This window comes from Mandrillus leucophaeus, unplaced genomic scaffold, assembly GCF_000951045.1.
Source record: "Mandrillus leucophaeus isolate KB7577 unplaced genomic scaffold, Mleu.le_1.0 Scaffold334, whole genome shotgun sequence".
NCBI classification, from domain to species: domain Eukaryota; kingdom Metazoa; phylum Chordata; class Mammalia; order Primates; family Cercopithecidae; genus Mandrillus; species Mandrillus leucophaeus.
The window spans coordinates 2,591,864-2,613,664 of record NW_012103521.1 but is presented as its reverse complement, the minus strand read 5'-3'; the positions used below and the strand labels follow the sequence as shown (position 1 = coordinate 2,613,664).

The 21,801-nt window shown below is 39.2% G+C and overlaps 1 protein-coding gene across 1 annotated transcript in view; it reads left to right on the top strand.

The window, feature by feature from the left end:
* The window catches only part of TMTC2 (transmembrane and tetratricopeptide repeat containing 2), a 489,459-nt gene that overhangs the window by 233,983 nt on the left and 233,675 nt on the right, over nucleotides 1-21,801 (top strand). The window contains exon 3 of the mRNA XM_011988660.1: nucleotides 4,155-4,983. Within this exon, the coding sequence (XP_011844050.1) occupies nucleotides 4,155-4,983 (829 nt within the window). The remainder of the gene's footprint in view (nucleotides 1-4,154; nucleotides 4,984-21,801) is intronic.

Sequence of the window (21,801 nt, the reverse complement as noted above, 5' to 3'; positions counted from 1 at the left end):
CTATTCAGGAGGCTGAGGTGGAAGGATCGCTTGAGTCCAAGAGGTTGAGGCTGCAGTAAGCCATGATTGTACCACTGCACTCCAGCCTGGGTGAGACAGCAAGACCCTGTCTCAAAAATAAATAAATAAAAGAGTGAGTCATTTATTTAGTCCTTACAGAACTCATCATTAAGTTAGAATAAGTATATGAAAGTGTTTGACTTCAGAACGGTAGTATCTTTTGATTTTAGTGACTATGTCAGTTGTTCAAATGATGGATTATATATGAAGATACTTTAAATATGTGAGGTACTATATAAATTAATGTTTGTTAGCATTTTATTACTTCCGTTTTCTTGTTTTTATGTCATTTTCATTTTCTCAGTACTTAGACATAATATTTAACATTGAATAGTTTTCATTATTCATATCTTTATATCCATTGTATTTAAATTTTCTTTTAGCATAATAAATGCAATAATAGGACCACATCTGGAATCTCAATTTTATTTTGATAATTATTAAGCTATAACACATTATTAGAGATACTTTTATGAAAAATTAATGAATAAAGTAGTTTTGCCTTGTTATGACATTTCTGTCTTTAGAAGTAAAATAGAATTACATCATTGTTAAGGTTAACTTTTTCTGGATTTTAATGACTAGCAAAGAAATCTGACCATGTTTCCTCCTTCATGTGGCTCTCCTGTCCCTTGGCCTCTCTTCTTGCCTGATTACAGCTATTTTTGTAATGCTTTCTCTCTTCCTCTCCACATCCCCAATCACTCCCACCACAAGATATTATAATGGAATGGTCTTAGAGACATTTTAAAAATGAGCTTTCGGTACAAATTCACAATTCAGTTGTCTTTCAAGGTTCGTCTTCTTTATCCATGATACCTTGTCTCATTTATCTTTGCCAAACAGTGTTTCTGACTTGTATAATCTAGGAGTACTCAATTATATGATTGATCAATCAAGTTATTACAAGTTCTTAAGCATAGTTTTGTGGGGTTTTTTTCTAAAATCAAGAAATTTTAGAATTATTGGTGGGTAGAATTTCAGAGGAACAATGGAATCGTTTGCAAAGTTATTCTTAGATGATAATGAGGCTTTGAAGTATTTCATTTCACCAGTTTAAAAGTTAGATTGGTGGGCCGGTCACAGTGGCTCATGCCTGTAATCCCAGCACTTTGGGAGGCTGAGGCAGGCGGATCACGAGGTCAAGAGATCGAGACCATCCTGGCCAACATGGTGCAACCCTGTCTCTACTAAAAATACAAAAAATTAGCTGGGCGTGGTGGCACGTGCCTGTAGTCCCAGCTAGTCATGAAGCTGAGGCAGGAGGATCACTTGTAACCAGGAGGCAGAGGTTACAGTGAGCCGAGATCACACCACTGCACTTTAACCTGGCAACAGAGTGAGGCTCCATTTCAAAAAAAAAAAAAAAAAGTTAGATTGGTGAGGCAGAATGTGATATTACTCCCTCTACTATTAAAAATTCCATATAACATTACATGAATTAATCTTAATCCAACGTTTGACAAGGATGTTTTCAAAACAATGAAGTTAATGCTGTGAATTTGGCATTACTGTATCTGATATTAATAATTCCACCTCTTAAAATTGTCTAATTTCCATCTGGTTGCTGTTTCTCATTTTCCTTATGTTAAAATTTTAACTTCTAACCACCTATTATTTTGTTTCTCTTATTTTATACTCAGAATTACCTCCTTTTAGATTAAAAAAAAAACTTTAATACTTTTGAAATGTAAAAATGGACATACTGCCAAAAATTGGTAAGGGAACCCTAAATGAATCACAAACTTTTTGTTTTGTTAGAGATATAAAAACTTCTAAGATCTTAAAAGTAAGATCTGAGTTTAAAATTAGGGAATAAAAGAATTTGTGTTAAGAAGGATAGGGTCACCAGTTAGGAGGAGATTATTGTAGGAATCCCAGTGTTGGCACTTGGGACTAGTGATGATAGAAGAGATGGAGAGAAAAAGGACAGATTCAGGATATATTTGGACGTGAAAGTTGTGAAGACTTGGTAATGAGTAGAATGTGGAGGGAAGGAAAGAGGCTGTGAAGAAGAAACTGGTTATACACTATTACTATTTCCTGATGGTGACAAAGATTGGAGGAGGAACTGTTTTATTTCCTTTGGGGAAGTATGAAGTCAGGAGTTCTATTTAGGGTATTTTGAGTTTGAGGTACCTAAGTGAATATGCCCAGTAGGCAACTGAATAATTGCCTATGGAGGTGAGGGAGAGTGAAGGTACAGTCATTAGCATACATTAATGACGTTTAAAATCATGAACCTTGTTGAGGATCATTAGGTTGAAGGTAGAGTGGAAAAGAGCATTCATGAGTAGTGCTGTGGCTTCCAGCGATCAGGGTTGGTGTGGAGGAGGAGTCTGAGGAGCAGAATCCAGTGTGGCAGTTGTATACAATATGTAGACATTGTTTTCATAGAAGTTGTATATGCTTAAAATATATTGCTTTCTGTGGGTTGTTTTTTAAACTAAATATTTGGTGTATCCTTTGTAAGATTCTAAAGCCCCTTCTGAATGTCATTGAGTAAGACAATTCTATACAACGCTGGATGTTTGCTGTAAAGAATGGCCTTACCATTGAACCATTAAGGTTGGGATATGGTGCCTATTTTAACCCTCCCCACTCTGCCTCTTTAGGACTTAGATTTTTAGATGTCACCTAAGTTCTTGCTGGAGGTGAAGGACTTTGCCAGAAAATTAGCATTAACATGATGTCCTTTGACCCTCCTCTCACAATTTTTTGTCATTCTCTTGAAGTAAGTTAGTTCATTATTAAAGAAGTCATTTTATTTTATTTTTTATTTGAGTCAGTCTCACTCTGTTGCCCAGGCTGGAGTGCAGTGGTGCAGTCTCAGCTCACTGCAGCCTCTTTCTCCTGGGTTCAAGCTATACTCCTGCCTCAGCCTCCTGAGTAACTGGGACTACAGGTGCACACCACCATGCCCGGTAATGGTTTTTTGTTGTTGTTGTTTGTTTGTTTTAGTGGAGATGGGGTTTCACCACGTTTGCCAGACTGGTCTGGGCTCCTGGCCTTAAGTGATCCACCCACCTTGGCCGCCTAAATTACTGGGACTACAGGGGTGAGCCACTCTGCCCAGCCTAAAGTAATTTTATTTTTAAAAGCTGTCATCAACATGAAAAATTTGGGATTCATGAGGAGTGTTTTTGAATGTTGAATATCACTGATATCAGTGACAATATGGGGCAGCAGATGAAAGCCTGGTTTATAAATTTTGCAAGGACAGAATTCTTTTTTTTTTTTTTTTGAGACAGAGTCTCGCTCTGTAGCCCAGGCTGGAGAGCAGTGGCCGGATCTCAGCTCACTGCAAGCTCCGCCTCCCGGGTTCACGCCATTCTCCTGCCTTAGCCTCCTGAGTAGCTGGGACTACAGGCGCCGCCACCTCGCCCGGCTAATTTTTTGTATTTTTTGTAGAGACAGGGTTTCACCGGGTTATCCAGGATGGTCTCGATCTCCTGACCTCGTGATCCGCCCGTCTTGGCCTCCCAAAGTGCTGGGATTACAGGCTTGAGCCACCGCGCCCGGCCAGCAAGGACAGAATTCTTTAAGACAATGAATTGGGGACTGACTTAGACAGACATAGCTTCATGCCTTTACTCCCTTAGAGACAAGCACAAGAGTCCTGCCATACCACATATTTTTTGACATGGCTGCTTTTTGTTTTTCTTCAAAATCTAAACTACGATAAAATGAAAGACAACAGTTATTAGGTGCCTTCTATATCTTATGCAGAGTGCTAAGTACTTTACATTGTGGTCTCATTGTGACCCAACACGAATTCTAAGAGGGAAATAAATATATTGAACCCACTTTGTAGAGGTCACGAAATTGAAGCTTTGATTATTGGTATTTTAGAGAGAAAAATTAAGAAAAGATAATCAAAAAATATATATAAACTACGATTCCACCTTCAGGTTTTTTTGGAGATTAAAATTTCTCTAGGCATGCTTGAAAGGTGATGGACATGAAGTCATGTTTTGGAGACATCATCTGTTTTTACCTGTCCATTTAAAAATGTATTTGATCTCTAAGTGTTGAGTGTTCCTATGCTGTGCTGATAATGATCTTAATGTTTCCCTTCTCTCTTTTGGTTTCAGAGGAAGAACTTGTCGCTTTTCCTCAGCATTAGTTTGTTAACTTTCTGGGGGTCCTCCCTTTTGGGTGCCCGGTTATACTGGATGGGAAACAAACCACCAAGCTTTTCCAACTCGGACAATCCCGCTGCTGATTCAGACAGCCTCCTCACCCGCACGCTCACCTTCTTCTACTTGCCAACCAAGAACCTCTGGCTGTTGCTATGCCCAGATACCCTCAGTTTTGATTGGTCAATGGATGCTGTGCCTCTGCTCAAAACAGTTTGTGACTGGAGAAACCTACACACTGTGGCCTTCTATACTGGACTCCTCCTCCTTGCCTACTATGGTTTGAAGAGCCCGAGCGTAGACAGAGAATGCAATGGGAAAACTGTAACAAATGGCAAGCAGAATGCAAACGGACATAGCTGCCTTTCAGATGTGGAATACCAGAACTCAGAGACTAAGTCCAGCTTTGCATCCAAAGTAGAAAATGGCATTAACAACGATGTATCACAGAGAACCCAGCTTCCTTCTACGGAGAACATTGTTGTTCTGTCTTTATCTTTGTTAATCATACCCTTTGTTCCTGCCACGAACCTGTTTTTCTATGTCGGCTTTGTAATTGCAGAGCGAGTATTATATATTCCTAGTATGGGCTTCTGCCTGCTGATTACAGTGGGTGCTAGAGCCCTTTATGTCAAAGTCCAAAAGCGGTTCCTCAAGAGCTTGATTTTTTATGCTACAGCTACACTAATTGTTTTTTATGGACTCAAGACTGCGATCAGGAATGGAGACTGGCAGAATGAGGAAATGCTGTATAGATCAGGGATAAAAGTAAACCCAGCTAAAGGTAATCTTTTCTTTTATGCTTTTGTCTGGATAGTTTACACTTTCAGCCTCTTTATGTCTTTGCTTCTTAAGACACAGTATTAAGGAGGAAGAGGTCCTTTTATGCAGTACCTGTATCTTTCATTCTTTTTATTTTTTTAAGGAGATACGCCATATAACCAATTTAGAGACATACCCAGTATTCCTTTCTTGGAATAAGAAAATATTTTCCTGTGTTTCTGACTATGTTTGTCCAGAAGAATTAGAGCTCGTATTGTGTAAACAATATTGACTATTCCAAGAATTTAGAAAAGAGCTTGGTTTTCACATTTTAAAATACTGATGGGGACGGCTCTTTTATCATATAATAAAAGTCAGGCTATCCCACATAAGTATACTTGAGCTTTTCTATTTTCCAAGCATCGCCTGAAGAAATACAAGACTTTCATTGAAACCTTTAAAAGATTTGGAGATTTCACTACCTCTGAATCCTGAAAGTATGTCTCTAGATGTCAGTGTGTACACATTCAGGTGTGAGTCACCTTGGGCTGCACAGAGGCTAAATTATCTGAATGTTGCCAAACAGTTAGCAGGTTTTCACTTGGGTTCTTAAGTCACTTAGAGAAACAAACTTTTCACTATATAATGAAAGTTTTGATTATACCACTCATGATTGCTTTTGATTTAGAAAATTACTTGAGCAAATCTCAGAACTGATAGAATAGAAAGTAGTTTCCTTTAAAATAAAAAAGTCAAAAGCTATGACAATGGATGACTCTAGTTTAGGCAATTAAATGTATTGGAAGCTAGAGGACAATTAAATTAAAATAGATGTAAATTTTTAGTGCAGAAATATATCATAGTAAATAGTGTTAAAGAGTCTTGTTCTTCATAAGCCATTTTTATTCTTTTTTGAGATGGGGTCTTGCTTTGTTGCCCAGGCTGGGGTGCGATGGATTGATCTCAACTCACTGCAACCTCCACCTCCTGGGTTCAAGTAATTCTCCTGCCCCAGACTCCAGAGGCACGGATATTACAGGCGCCTGCCACCATACCTGGCTAATTTTTGTATTTTTAGTAGAGATGGGGTTTCCCCACGTTAGCCAGGCTGGTCTCGACTCTTGACCTTAGATGATCTGCCTGTCTCAGCCTCCTAAAGTGCTGGGATTACAGGTGCAAGCCACCACGCCTGGCCTATTTTTATTCTTTTTTTGGTTTGTTTTTTGTTTTTTTTGAGACTGAATTTCGCTCTTGTTGCCCAGGCTGGGGTGCAGTGGCACGATCTTGTCTCACCACAACCTCCACCTACCGGGTTGAAGCGATGCTCCTGCCTCAGCCTTCCTGAGTAGCTGGGATTACAGGCATGTGCCACCATGCCCGGCAAATTTTGTATTTTTAGTAGAGACGGGGTTTCTTCATGTTGGTCAGACTGGTCTCGAACTCCCGAACTCAGATGATCCGCCCGCCTCGGCCTCCCAAAGTGCTGGGATTACAGGCGTGGGCCACCGCACCTAGCCTATTTTTATTCTTTAAATTATGTTCGCTTATATAGCATTTGAATTGGCATTTTTCTACTCTTTCCAACACAATTCTATACCATGATTAAAAGAAGGTATAAAACTGTTCCAGAATATGAAAATGGCCTGCTAATAGGTATATATCTAAAGACCTAGATACTCCAAAAGCTACTTTGGCATGCTTGTCTGATGGGCACAAATTAAGTCAAGAATTCAGTGAGCAACTACACATTTCTTTAAGGAACTAATTTGCTGGTACTTACACTGTTTAATAAATTGCAGGGATTTTAATGGGAAGTTGAAGCATTAAAGTTGAGCTACTACGTAGCATGTCATTTCTCAATTCTCTGTGAAAAATCATTACCATGTGGCTTTTTCTAGGTGTCGAGTACATCACAGTTTATTGAATGCCCGGACCTAAATCTTGTTGGAAAAATTGTTACAATTAGTTTTTGCAGAATACTTATCTGCTAGTTTTTCTGCACTGGTAGATGTAAGGATATAGAACAAGCCTATGTTGCCAATATATTTTCCTGCTGTTTAAAACATATATAATAGAGAATTGAAAACAAATTCTTGGCCTATTATTTGCATCACAGTGATGTTCTGAGGGTTTATTAAATTTATTAAGTTTCAGGCTAAGCTGCTGTTACAAAAAGCCAAGACAAAAGTGGCTTAAGTAAGATAGAAGCTTTATTCTTTCATGTAGCAATCTAAGTATGTGCAAACACAGAGCTGATAAGATGGCGCCATGGGTTTTCAGGATCCAAGCTCTTTCTCTTTTATTCCCTTGCCATCTCAGTGGTGTCACCCTGTCCTCATGGTCCAAGATGGCTCATTATCACATCAGCCCTTCAGCTGACAGCAAGAGAGGAAGAAAGGGCAAATGGCGGGTGTGCCCAATCTGAGAGCATTTTGCAGAAATTGCACACACCATGCTTGCTTACAGACCATTGGGCACACCTACCTCCAAGGAAGGCTGGGAAATGTTATCTTTATTCTGGGAAGCCAAGTACCCAGCCAGATTTTATTACACTGCAAAAAGGAGCGGGCAAATATTCAGATGCTAGGGTATAAGTAGCAGTCAGAATAAGTGAAAACGTTTTGTAACGCTTAGGTATTTTCCAGCATTAGCTGGTAGTTTTGCTGACGGTTAAGATTCTAAATAAGATATTTTGGTACATAGTTAGAATGTTTGATCATTTATTTTTCCATTCACTAAGTAAAACAATTATTAAACATTTCCTTGGTTTCCAGTATTTTCAGGTGTCCATCCTAATACTTAAGAAGTGCTGCAGAATTTAGGCACTCCAAAATATCATTAGCTAAATAAATGTACAACTGCCCACTATCGTAAGAAGTTCTTTCAGACATCAAACACTGAATTCCTGAAAACCCCCACCCCTCTCGTGGCCCAGTCAACTGCTTTACTTGCAGGCTTTACCGTCTCAGTTGATGGAATCTCAATTTCCCCAGCAGCTCTGGCTGAGAATTCTGAAGTCATCCCTGCCTCCTCTTTTCCCTTCGCAGCTCACATCCATTCCATCAGCAGATCCTCTCTGCTGTTTGTAAAAATACATCCAGAGCTTGACCACTTTTTACCACCATCACTGTTGGCATCATGGCCCGGGGCCACCATCTTTTATCTCTATATATATACTTTTATATATATATATATATATATATATATATATTTTTTTTTTTTTTTGAGAGAGTCTCGCTCTGTTGCCCAGGCTGGAGTGCAGGGGTGCAATCTTGGCTCACCACAACCTCTGCCTCCCGGGTTCAAGCAATTCACCGGCCTCAGCCTCCGAAGTAGCTAGGACTACAGGCACGTGCCACTGTGCCCAGATAATTTTTGTGTTTTTAGTAGAGACGGGTTTCACTATACTGGCCAGGGTGGTCTCAAACTCCTGACCTCGTGATCCACCCGCCTCGGCCTCCCAAAGTGCTGGGATTATAGGCCTTATCTGTAATGTTAGTAAAAGACTCTCACCTCACCTCCCAGTTTGTATTTCTTGCCCTTTAGCATGTCTTGTACTTTTTTCTTTCAACTCAGATATGATGTATTGGGTAATAAGAAATGAGGTGAATAGGCTTTCTTGTGAGATTTTCTGTAAATCTGGTTAGGAGTTGGACTGTATTTTGCTATAGCCGTGGGTGCCAGAGATGTCACATTCCTCTGGTGGCCTTGTTTTTGGTCTTCCCAGCTGTCTGTGGGCTTTCCCACGGACTCTGTTTTGCATCTATTTCAGCTGCAATCAGCTATTATTATACTGCAGCTCTGCTGGTGTTGGGGAGGGAAAATGTTCTACTATTTTATGACTAAATCTTCGCCTCTCTGGGCTACCACCTTCACAGGTGTTTCTTATATTTCCTTGTTTCCCACTCCAGTAGAGACAGGAAGGCTAGAGGGGGCTGAGTTGAGAGGAATGACTTTTCCCCCACAGCTCTGGGACAAGGCTAAGATCTTTCCCTTATGGAGTTCGTGGTCTTTTGTCCTGACAAATGCTCTGGGTATATTTCATAAGGTTTATTCTTCTCCCACTGCCGGAGCCAGGAGAACATCTTTCCTGGCTCTTCCCAATGAGACTCTGTTGAGGTCCTGGGAGGGAAAACCCCCAAAATTATGGGAGTCCCCTAAGACTGCCACGTCAGGAGTTTCTGATTCTAAAACTAGTTCACGCTTAGCCTCCAGCAACTTGTCAAATGATGAGTCAATTGTTTCTAACAGTTTCTGTCTCCAGCAGCTTCTGCTCCAGGTAAGCTCTCCTCTGCTGTCTCTCTGGATTTGTCTTTCTCTAGATTTCAGGGTGGTGGTTGGCCCTGCGACCCCAGTTCACTGATGGTTCCTAGACAAGTTATTGATTTTCAGTCTGTTTAGCTTTTTCTTTTTCTAATGATGTGAGTGACAACTTCACATTGTTTAATGTCTGAGCTGAACTCCTGCTTCTATTCACCTTCAAAGTCCATGCTTAACCAGCAGCCCTGGTGACCTTTTGGAAACACGAGTCAGGGCATGGCGTTCCAGTGTCCAGTTATTCTCTGACTGCCAGTTTCTCTCTAATTGAAGGCACCTAACAGTGGCGGGAGGCGAGGGTGGGAGCCAAGGGTTCAAAAACTATTTATTGAGTACTGTGCTCGCTTCCTGTGTGATCGGTTCAGTTGTGCTCCAGGCCTCAGTCTCATGTAATATGCTTTTGTAACAAACCTGCACATAGAGCCTTGGAATCTAAAATAAACGTTGAAAAAATAAAAATAAAATTAGAACAGTTCTGTGCTTTAAAAACTCTAGCTAGATAGATAGATTATAGATATGATAGATACAGATGCACACAGTCTCAGGACCCTGTGCATACTCACCAGCCTTTCCTTCCCTTACTCCACTCCAGCCCTGCTGGCCTCTTTGATGTACCTTTTATATGCCAGGTAAGCTCCTGCCGCAGAGCTTTTACCCTTGTCATTGCTTCTTCCTGGAATGTGTTTTCCTGGTTATTCTCACTGGGATCTCCCTCACCTCTTTTAAGTCTCTGATCAACTGTTGCATTATCAGTAAGGTGCTTTATGTAAAATTGACTGCCCTGCTATTAATTACAGCCACCCCTCCGCCTCTGTCTTATCGAGCATTCCATGCTTCATTTTTCTCTTAGCACTTATCACTATTTGACATACTATATTTTCTATAATTATGTGTTCATTGTATGAACGTGTTGTCAGCATACACCAGAATGTACAACACAAGAAGGTAGAGATTTTTTTACATTTTAAAAAATGCCATAGATGCTGCAATGAGGACTGTGCCTGGTAGAGCAAAGGCATTCAGTAATGGATATGTTGAGTATTATTACAGTCATAGCCCTTCTCTTTAAGGAGTTCATGATCTGTTTACAGATAGAATGTACATGCATGAAATAAGGCAAAAGTGTGAAATATTATGCTTTTGATATGCCAAGTAGTGAGGGATGCTTTATCATGAGAGGGTTAGAATTGGGAGTGGAGTTAGCGTCAGATTGTGTGACTGCATCTGTGTGTGCATATGCTTCCATTTTGATGCAAGGCAAAACTCTTCCAATCCAGGTTTCCTATTTTTTTTTTCTTTTTATAAGATGTTAATAATAATTCTGGCTACAGTTACTTCCTTAGCAATTTTGAGACTGGCAGTAATCTTCCTTAAGGCAGATTTTCTTAGTCTAATACATTATTTGAACCTAAGTAAAAGATTAGAAACCCTATAAAGCCGGTCTTGTGTATGGTTTTCTGAGATTACAGATGGAGTTAGGGTTTTTTTTTTCTTCCTTTGAAAGCCTTTGCAAATTCTAGAATACTTCAGTCTACCATGTGCTTTAACGGAATATGATTTTAAGCCTCATGAAGCAGTATGCATTAAAACTGCTGCCTTCAGGAATGGGTCCTGTAGACAGCTGCCAGTCATTAACTGATTGGATGCAAATGACGATGAGTAAACCCTGTCATAGTGACTGTGCTGCTAATTTATGGTTTAAATCTGGATAGTGGAGAAATGATAGCTGATTTGGACTATGTAAACCACAAGTCCTGTCTCATTATGTGGTTGATAATGTCAGAAAAATACTACACAGAGTTGATTACTGTAGTTTGCTGATTTCACAATGACTCTTTGCATTTCTGTGCTTAGGAAAAAGGAAATTTTCTCTGATGACTGCCTTAATGAGCAAGCCACATTATATTTGAAAGGGTTTCCCCCACCCAGCTTTAAAGCAACTCATTTTTAAAGCCGTATTGATTAGTATTGGCTTAACGAAAGACTTTCTTGATTCATTACAAAGCAGTTAAATGTGTGATCACCCTTTTTGCTGTGGCTTCCTCTAAATCCCCATATGGCTCTATTCTCTGTAGTATTTGGCACCATTGATCTCTGTTACCATAGCTTTTAAGCCACTGCTTGGTTTTGACTATCTTTCTCCCATTTCCCACAGCTTTCTGTCTTCTGATTTTTGCCTCCTCCCTAAACTAATCCAGTCTTCAAGTTTTTTTTTTTTTTTCTTTCTAAAATCTGCCTTTATTTTCCCTTCCCTATAGTATCTACAACATTGTTTGGTATATAGTAGGAGTCAATAAATATGCAATTGAATTTCTAAGTTAAGTTCTCCGCCATGACCGCCTATCTATGAAGACCTTTTCCACCTGGGTGATCTGCTGGCCTATCAAACTGGTCACCTCTCTTCCCTAAAACCAGCTTCTTGCAAACTTCCTTATAAATTAACGTCATAATCCCAGGCTAGCAAAGTTATAGATAAGCAGATCAGTGAGCGCATAAACATAAAAGAATTGTAGCATATATGGCAGCACATCTGGTGTGCTAAAGGCATTTTAAAATTAAGTTATAGATTCAAAATCAAATAGGTTCTGAGAATGGTTTATTAACTCTATGTCAATTTGATTTAAAAAACATTTGACTATGGTGGTTAATTGTTTGAAAGCAATTTCTTAAATAGTTAAGAACAATTAAGAGTGAATCTGAGAAAAACTTAAGAGCTAAAGGTTGTTTTTAACGCCCATTTTTAATGTAAATATGTGAAATGATAAATATAAAAGATGTATGTAAAATGATATACATATTTGAAACTTTCAAGGTGATTATCCAAGCAGTCTGCATTCACTCCCCCAGTGCACATAACAAACATTACCTCTTTAGATATGGAAAAACACAGATGGCCGGGCACAGTGGCTCAGGCCTGTAATCCCAGCACTTTGGGAGGCCGAGGTGGGCAGATCACGAGGTCAGGAGATTGAGACCATCCTTGTCAACATGTTGAAAGTCTGTCTCTACTAAAAATACAAAAATTAGTCGGGCATGGTGGCGGGCGCATGTATTCCCAGCTACTCAGGAGGCTGAGTTAGGAGAATCCCTTGAACCTGGGAGGCGGAGGTTGCAGTGAGCTGAGATTGTGTCATTGCACTCCAGCCTGGGCAACAGGAGCAAAACTCTGTCTCAAAAAAAAAAAAAAAAAAAAAGAAAAAAGAAAAAGAGAGTCAAAATTGTTTCAGTTTTGCAGCGTTTGACAATTTTTTTTTTCCTTTATAGATTGCTGCAAAATTGGTGATTCTATTTCAATTTAACATGGCATCAAATTTTAAGAAACAAGTATTTTGTAGGAATATCATTTAGGAAATAACTCACAATTTAAGTGAAACCCAAGCCTCTAAGCCATGTAAAAATTGACTATTTCCTTGGATTTTATAGTCTAAGCTTTTGTTTACCTCGAATTGAGTGTCTTTAACTATGATGAGTTGTGATTAACCAGCTAGCTTTGAAATGGTGTAACAAATTCTATTATTGTATTTCACCAATAATTTGTCATGATATGTCCAAGGGAAGATAAAAATTTTTCAACAGAGGTTCAGATTTTTATAAAACATGAAATTTACCAGTTAAGGCCAGACATGGTGGCTCAAGTCTATAATCCCAGCACTTTGGGAGGCCAAGGCAGGCAGATCACATGAGGTCAGGAGTTCGAGACTAGCCTGGCCAACATGGTGAAACCCCGTCTCTACCAAAAATACAAAACAGCCGGGCGTGGTGGCGGGCGCCTGTAATCCCAACTACTAGGGAGGCTGAGGCAGGAGAACTGCTTGAACCCGGGAGGCGGAGGTTGCAGTGATTCGAGATCTCGCCATTGCACTTCAGCCGGGGGACAAGAGCAAGACTTTGTCTCAAAAAACAAACAACCAAAAAAACAAGAAAAAAGAAATTGACCAGTTAAGAAGGAAAACCACTATAGTATTTTGTTGAAACTGACTGGCCTGAGTTGCACTGTAAAACACAGCTTTTCATTTTTACCAGGGAGCCTTGGTAAGAGAAACTAGCTAAAAGCATCCCACCAATAAAGGCTGATAGAGAGATAAATAGCAGGAAGTTAAATCTAGTTTCCATAAGGAAATTACGTGTTTTGTCTTCTTAGTCCATCTCTTCTCTATTGAGTAGAAAAAAATAGATAAACAACAGGGCTGGCAAGAATAAAAGGAAGGTATCTCATTGATTGAACTAGACTAAAATATTTTTTAAAAGCAGATTTACATTTACTCAATTGTTAAATTAAGGCCCATTTTAAATATTTGATTCTTGCAGAAATCAAGTATGGTTGTTTTCCATGTGGGATGGGGGAGTTGTAGAAGTTCAGATGCCTTTAAGAATGAATTGGGGCCAGGTGTGGTGGCTCGTACCTGTAATCCCAGCACTTCGGGAGGTCAAGTGGGGCAGATCACAAGGTCAGGAGTTCGAGACCAGCCTGGCTAGCATGGTGAAACCCTGTCTCTACTAAGAATACAAAAAAAATTAGCTGGCATGGTGGTGTGTACCTATAGTCCCAGCTACTCGGGAGGCTCAGGCAGGATAATTGCCTAAACTGGGCATGTGGAGCTTACAGTTAGCTGAGATTGTGCCACTGCACTCCAGCCTGAGTGACAGAGTGAGACTCCGTCTCAACTCTGTCTCAAAAAACTAAAAATAAAAACAACATTGAATTGGCACAGAAATGTTTTCCTGTTGTCCGGCTCTAATGATTGTAAGTACAGTTTTGTGGGGCAGGAAAAAAATCCAGACCACAAAAGACTCAGTGCAAATGGTCCTAAGATGTATTATAGATGAAGTGGGTGCCATATTGCTGACTCCTAAGATTTTGAAATTACCCACAACAAAATTTTAGAATGTTTATGGGCTTTTGAAAACCTTCAGACCTTAAAATTAGAGTTACCTTAGATCATATTTATCGGGGTTTATGTGCTAAAATACTTGAGACTAGGATATGATTAAGCATGAAGTTAAATTTTTCTGATTTCCGTAGTTTTGTGTTTCTTAAAAATGTCCTAGGCTGGGTGCGGTGGCTCACACCTGTAATCCCAGCACTTTGGGAGGCCAAAGTGGGCGGATCACGAGGTCAGGAGCTCAAGACCTTCCTGGCCAACATGGTGAAACCCCGTTTCTACTAAAAACACAGAAAAATTAGCTGGGCATGGTGGCACATGTAGTTCCATCGTGAGACTGAGGCAGGAGAATCTCTTGAACCCGGGAGGTGGAGGTTGCAGCGAGCCAAGATGGTGCCACTGCACTCCAGCCTAGGTGACAGAGTAAGACTCTGTCTCCAAAAAAAAAAAAAAAAAAAAAAAAGCCCTAGGCTGGGCACAGTGGCTAACGCCTGTAATCTCAACACTCTGGGAGGCCGAGGTGGGTGGATCATGAGATCAGGAGTTCGCGACCAGCCTGGCCAATATGGTGAAACCCCATCTGTACTAAAAATACAAAAATTATCTGGGCATGGTGGCAGGCACCTGTAGTCCCAGCTACTCAGGAGCCTGAGGCAGAAGAACTGCTTGAACCCAGGAGGTGGAGGTTGCAGTGATCTGAGACTGTGCCACTGCACTCCAGTCTGGGCTAACAGAGCGAGACTCCCTCTCAAAAAAAAAAAAAAAAAAAAAAAAATGACCTAACATTTCTTTACTTCTATTAAATATTTATGAAATATATCATTCATATTCATACAAGTATGCATATACATCATATTTATATAGTTTAAGGAATACTACTAAAATATCTATTCTGTAGCTTATTAAAGGAATATTACCAGTGTCTTTGAGGACCTTTCCCTATACTTCTCCTTATTTTTTGTTTAAAAAATGGTTTTTGTTTTTTTCACCATTGATTTTGTGTACTTACAGATTTTTCTGTAGGTAACTTTTATCAGTAGAGTTTTCCTCATTTCTAGTTTAAGAACTATTTTATGAATTAATATTGATGACAGTAGGTTTTCCTCAGTCTCTTACTTTGATGAATTATATTAATAGATTTTCTAATGTTGAACCTATTTTGCATTCCTAGATTAATCTCAGGAATTGGTTATAATGTATTATTTCCATTTTCTTCTACATTTATTTTTCATCTATGTTTCTGAGTGATGGTCAGTTTCTCTCTTGTGGTGTCATATTCTGGTTTTAAAATCAATGATCTTAACCTTACGGAATCAGGTTAGGAGCATTACTTCTTGTTTGTTCCCTCAAATATTTTATGTAAAATTAGAATTTTTTTTTCTTCTATATTAGTTACAATTTACCTGTAAAACTAGCTAGGCATAATGTTTTGGTTATAGATGACTTTTTTTTTTCTGTTAATTTAATTTCTTTCATAGTTTTGGAAAGAGCCAAATTTGCTTTTTGGGTCAGTTTTAGTAACTTTTTTCTCTGGGTTTTGTTCAATTTAACTAGGGTTTTTATATTTATTGGTACAATGTTACACATAATACTCTTGTCATATCTTTTTTTAAAATCTCTGCTACAATTGTAGTTTAAACACTATTTTTGCTTGGATACTCTTTAGGCAACAGATGTAGTATTGCCCCAAACTTGGTGAAGGTGGACCTACGCATAAGAATTCCCAAGGAATATTTTTTCCTATTTTCTGTTTGTCCAAATTGGCCAGACAGACAGTTCACCCATCTTTTCATTCTCTAAGCTTTTTAAATTTGTTTGTTGCTAGTGAACCGACAAAGACTCTTTCCTTTCAGGCAGATCACAGTTTATGTGGCTTCTGCAGTCTAACCTCCTGCTTGAAGTTCATTAAAGCCTAAACCTAGGTTTATCTGTTTGACAGATGTAGTGTATGCAAGGTGAATACTATCTTCACAGCTAGTTTACTTTTCTGGAGTCCTGCATTCATGAAGGTTTTTTTTTGTTTTGTTTTGTTTTTTGTTTGTTTGTTTGTTTTTGAGACAGACTCTCACTCTGTCGCCCAGGCTGGAATATAGTGGTGCAATCTCGGATCACTACAACCTCTGCCTCCCGGGTTCAAGTGATTCTCCTCCCTCAGCCTCCCAAGTAGCTGGGATTACAGGCACGTGCCACCACACCCTGCCAATTTTTTTGTATTTTTAATAGAGATGGGGTTTCACCGTGTTAATCTCGATCTCCTGACCTTGTGATCCACCCACCTCAGCCTGCCAAAGTGCTGGGATTACAGGCGTGAGCCACCGCGCCTGGCTTCATGAAGTTTTTAGACTTTAGGTTTGCCCTTACTTTCCAACCAATTAATACATTCATTTGCAAATATTTTTATTTTTAATGTAGCATTTTTATTGGTTCTGTACAAGGTGTGATTCTCTGAACATGGAGTTTCACTAGACTGTAAGAAAATGAGACCTATGAAATATCTTAAAACCTGACACCTATTAAAGAATGATTAGCTATGTTAGAAGTTCTATTTGAGATTAGAGTTGTTTAAGATCAGAGCTGCTATTTTTGAAATATTTAATTCTCTTTCAGCAAAAGAAAAGTTAAAGGAAGATAAAAATATATGTAAAAGCACTATCGTGCAGAATCAAATTCCAGGTATTTGAACCCTCTAAAGCAGGGTAAAATATGTTCCTTTCTTTTTGTAGTATAAATACAATTGCTGATAGTGTTAAAGAACAGATTTTCAAGAGGACAAACACAACATGTCTTAGTTTTAGCCTCATCACGCACTTGTGCCTATTTCTGGTGATCATGGATTTTAAAGAGAATTCCAGATAAATCTCAAGGAATTATGGAAAAATGTGAGATGTTCAAGTCATACAATTATTGTAAAAGGGTTTGATGTAGAGGAAGTGTGAACCTTATATTAATTTTTATGCATGTGGGCATTAAATTAGAAATCTTACTGAAATGGGAAAATTTCCCCTGTCCCCCTCACCGGGCGTGCAAAGGGGGTGTGGCTCGCTTCTTCTGCTCAAACCTCTAGGGGAACATACAGACGGGCAGGCTCCAACCCCATGGCAGTGTCTAGGGGGTGAGTGTTTACAGCTACTGAAGCCCCAAGTGGGCATGTTACAGTATGCTCTTTTAGTTTAGCCGTCTATAGGCGGCTTGTGTTAGCTCAGTTAGACCTCCTTCCTTATCACAAGGAGGGAGGGATTTCTGTATCCCAGGGTTTCTTACCTTGGTATATCAGAAGAATCGGATTACATGAGGGCTTGGAGAATGAGTGGAAGGTTTGATTAAGAAGTAGCTCTTAGCAGATCGGGGGCCAGAAGGGAGATGGATTTTCCCTGGAGTCAGGCTGCTCCCCAGCCTGGGCTCTCCTCTGATTGCTCCGGCCAAACTCCGCCTCATTGGACTGGTCTGTCAGTGTGTGTTCTTCCACAGGCATGTTCCCCTGGACATGCTCGATGTCCAGCCTGTTGTCGTCTTCTGCAGATGGGTTCCTCTTGCCATCCAGCAGCTTCTGTGTGTCTGCCTGCTAGGGTCTCTGTTTTTGTTTTGTTTTGTTTTGTTCTGTTTTGTTTTGTTTTGAGACAGAGTCTCTCTCTGTCGCCTAGGCTGGAATGCAGTGACTTGATCTTGGCTCACTGCAACCTCCACCTCCTGGGATCATGCCACTCTCCTGCCTCAGCCTCCCAAGTAGCTGGGACTGCAGGCGCCCACCACCACGCCCAGCTAATTTTTTGTATTTTTAGTAGAGACGGGGTTTCACCGTGTTAGCCAGGATGGTCTCGATCTCCTGACCTTGTGAGCCACCCATTTCGGTCTCCCAAAGCGGTGGGATTACAGGCATGAACCGCTGTGCCTGGCGGGTCTCGGGTTTTTATAGCCCCAGGATTTGGATGTGGGGAACCAGGGTGGTCTTGGAAAATGCAACATTTTGGGCAGGAAGGCAAGAGTGCCTGTCCTCACCTAGGTCTGTTGGGTGGAGCCCTAGCCAGGAACCATGCCCTCCTCTACCCAGCCCTTCCCCGCAACCAGCCTCCAGCCTCTATATCATTTAAAGGGACCACTCTTTCCTTCCCAGCACTCTGTTAAATAATCACTTGACTGTTGCTTCTCAGTGTAAATTTCTTTGCAATTTTAACATTATCATCCAAGGGGACCTAGGAGGGACATAAATATCATGTGCTTACTCAAAATGAAATAATGATGGAACATATTAGACGTTCTTTTTTAAAAAATGATAATATTGTTTTCTAAGTATAAGCCATATTCAGATTTGTTTTTTTCTTTTCTTTTTTTTCTTTTTTTGAGATGGCGTCTTGCTCTGTTGCCCAGGCTGGAGTACAGTGGCACGATCCCGACTCACTGCAACCTCTGCCTCCTGGTGCAAGTGATTCTTGTGCCTCAGCCTCCCCAGTGGCTGGAATCACAAGTGTGTGCCTGTAATTAACCATGCTGGCTAATTTTTGTATTTTTAGTAGAGTTGGGGTTTTGCCATGTTGGCTAGGCTGGTCTCAAACTGCTGTCCTCAAGTGATCTGACTGCGTAGACCTCCCAAAGTGCTGGGATTACAGGTGCGAACCACCTCGCCCAGCCCATACTCAGATTTGGTTAGACGTTACCTAAAAACAAATTTAGAACAACAACGAAAACATCATTTTGAGAGCAGAACTATATTGGAGGTTTTATTTTGTCTTGTATTTAAGGATTCTACTTCCCAATGATACCAGCTGCCTCTCAACCCATTCTTTCAGTGATCTTAGCATAATTCAGTTCCTTTGTGCAAAACACCATAAGTTATTAAAATATTAGCATTACTATCTTTTTAGGAAGCACTTTAAGCATATGTTTTAATTATGAAAAATTTCTCTGTAGACATTTTAAGTATAGAAAGAAGGAACTGGGTTAGAAATGTAATACATCAACTCCGAGTCAAGTTTTGACAAGAACAGATTACCCAGGCGTCAAAGCACGGCATTTTCTTCTTAAGATGCCTGGAATAGCAGAGGAAACTTACAGTCATTTAATGTTTAGGGCTCTGTGTAGGAACTTGGAAGTCATATCATAAAGAAATGTGATATTTTTTTTTTTTCTGCTCTTCTTACCTCTCCTTGCTTAGGATAAGAGGGTAAATATCTCAACTTGTGTTTCATGAGACTACCAGCAAAGACCACAATGTCTAAGATATTTCGAAATGTTTTCCTTTTTCATCAAGTCAGTTGACGTAATCTCTTTGAGATTTACAAACAAGTTTTGATGGTTTGCAGTACTGCTGTTGAATAATTTGAATATTTTCCATAGATGATAGCATCATGTTACCTTCACAATTGTGGTTAAGAATGAATGGTGGTTGGGTGCAGTGGCTCATGTCTATAATTCTAGCACTTGAGGAGGCAGAGATGGGTGGATCACTTAGCCCAGGAGTTTGAGACCTGCCTGGGAAACATGGTGAAACCATGTCTCTACAAAAAATTCAAAAATTAGCTGAGTGTGGTGGTGCATACCTGTAGTTGCAGCTACTTGGAAGGCTGAGGTGGGAGGATCACCTGATCCTGGGGAGGTTGAGGCTGCAGTGAGCTATGGTCACACCCCTGCACTCCAGTCTGGGTGACAGATTTGAGACCTTGTCTAAAAAAAAAAAAAAAAAAAAGAAGAGTGAGTAGTAATACTCACATTCATGTAAATATTTACAATAATTTTAAGTAGAAAGGAGTTTCTGTGCTTGTATAATGAAAATATTTGCATATTACTGTTACTGTACAAACCCATGTATTCCGCATTTTTCTTATTTTCTTATCTCTAATCACAGTGATAAATTTAAAATTACTTTTCGTTCTTGAAATGCTATTATTTGTTAGCAACAGTACAGAATTTTAAAATTTACTTTGACATTACACTTTAGCACAGTGATCTTAAGATACTTTTTGAGGGCAGTTGATGAAGTCACTGAAGTCCTAATGCCATGCTTCTGTTCTCTGTGGTACCATTCCAGAAGCAAGAGGCTGTGCACTGCTTTGATCAGAGATCCATCGTACTTTGGTTTTGGCTATTGCTGGTTCTCAGCTCATTCTCACATTGAGCCTGGAGCAGATACTTACTTTTGAGGTTTTCAGTTAAAAATTAGGGTTTAAAGACGTATGTCCTAAGACCCAGTTCTGATTATTTGAAAGGAAAATGCGGCTTCTCTATGAGTTTTAGTCATCCTGACATGCAAATCTGACATTATTTAAAACTCATGAATAGAATATATGGCTTTATATCTAAGACCACACATCTAGTCATATTTTTTATTTGGTAATATTCATTAATCACTGGTTTTGACATATTTCCTGATTTTTCCTCTTTATCTTACTTAACCCTCTGGGTACTAGCTTCTTTTTAATATGTGGAAGTATAACTTTCTGAATTGTAGTTTCAAGACTTTTATATGTATAACAGCATTCTCTGTTTCAATGTCATGTTTTTCAGTTCGTACAAAAATACCTCATACTGAAGTATCATTGTTCCTTGATATATGTGGAGGATTGGTTCCAAGACCACACACCTATATACAAATCCCTGCATGCTCAATTCCCACAGTTGGCCCTGCAGAACCCGAATATAGGAAAAGTCAGTACTCTCTATACATGGGTTTGACATCCCACAAATACTGCATTTTCAATCTGTGTTTGGTTGAAAAAAAAAAAAAAATCCACATATTTAAGTAGAACCAGGCAGTTCAAACCTATGTTGTTCAAGGGTGACATGTATTTGCACAGTCTTTAGAATTCTTGTCTACTTGTCCTATACTAGTAAAGAAGGCAAACAAAATTAACTTCCCTTTCTTTTCTGTTGTTAAATCAACTGCAAGTACAGAAGAAATGCTTTAAAATGATAGTTGCCAAAGATTTTTGCATATAGCAAAGATAATATTTTATTTTAGAAATTTCAGTTATTTACAAATAATTGTCCTCATTAGCACAGGTAAATATTTTTCTACTCACATAAATATTTTATTTGCATTTTTTACTCATAATTTCTTTTTTTTTTTTTTTTAAATCACCTTTTCTCTAGTATTTACTTTTGGCCTGTTCAACACTAGGTACTGGATTGATCACAGTGAATGCCAAAAATTAACATATAGAAGTTAACACATGGAATATTCTCCCTGATGTACTATATTTGAGATGTATTATATTTATAACTTAGAAGCAGATTTTTAAAATAAGATACAATCTTTAGGATTTTCATTATTTTTTAAATCTTAAAATTGTCCTTTAGAGTATTCAATATTGCTTTTAGTTGTGTTTTTGTTGCCCTGGATTTGGTTGGCAATGCGATTCTCAGTAGCATGAGCATAGATAATGAATAGGGCAGATTTACTATAAAAGTGTATATCGAATTGGTTATGCTTTTAGTATATAATCTATTAATGAAATATACCTTCTCCATAATAATGTACTTTCCAGGGAGTTACACATCTACGTTAATTTAATATTCTCAGTGACTCAGAGTTTAGTTTAGGCAAGCATCGTTACGACTCTTTTTTTTTTTTTTTTTGAGACAGAGTTTCATTCTTGTTGCATAGCTGGAGTGCAATGGTGCAATCTTAACCCACTGCAACTTCCGCC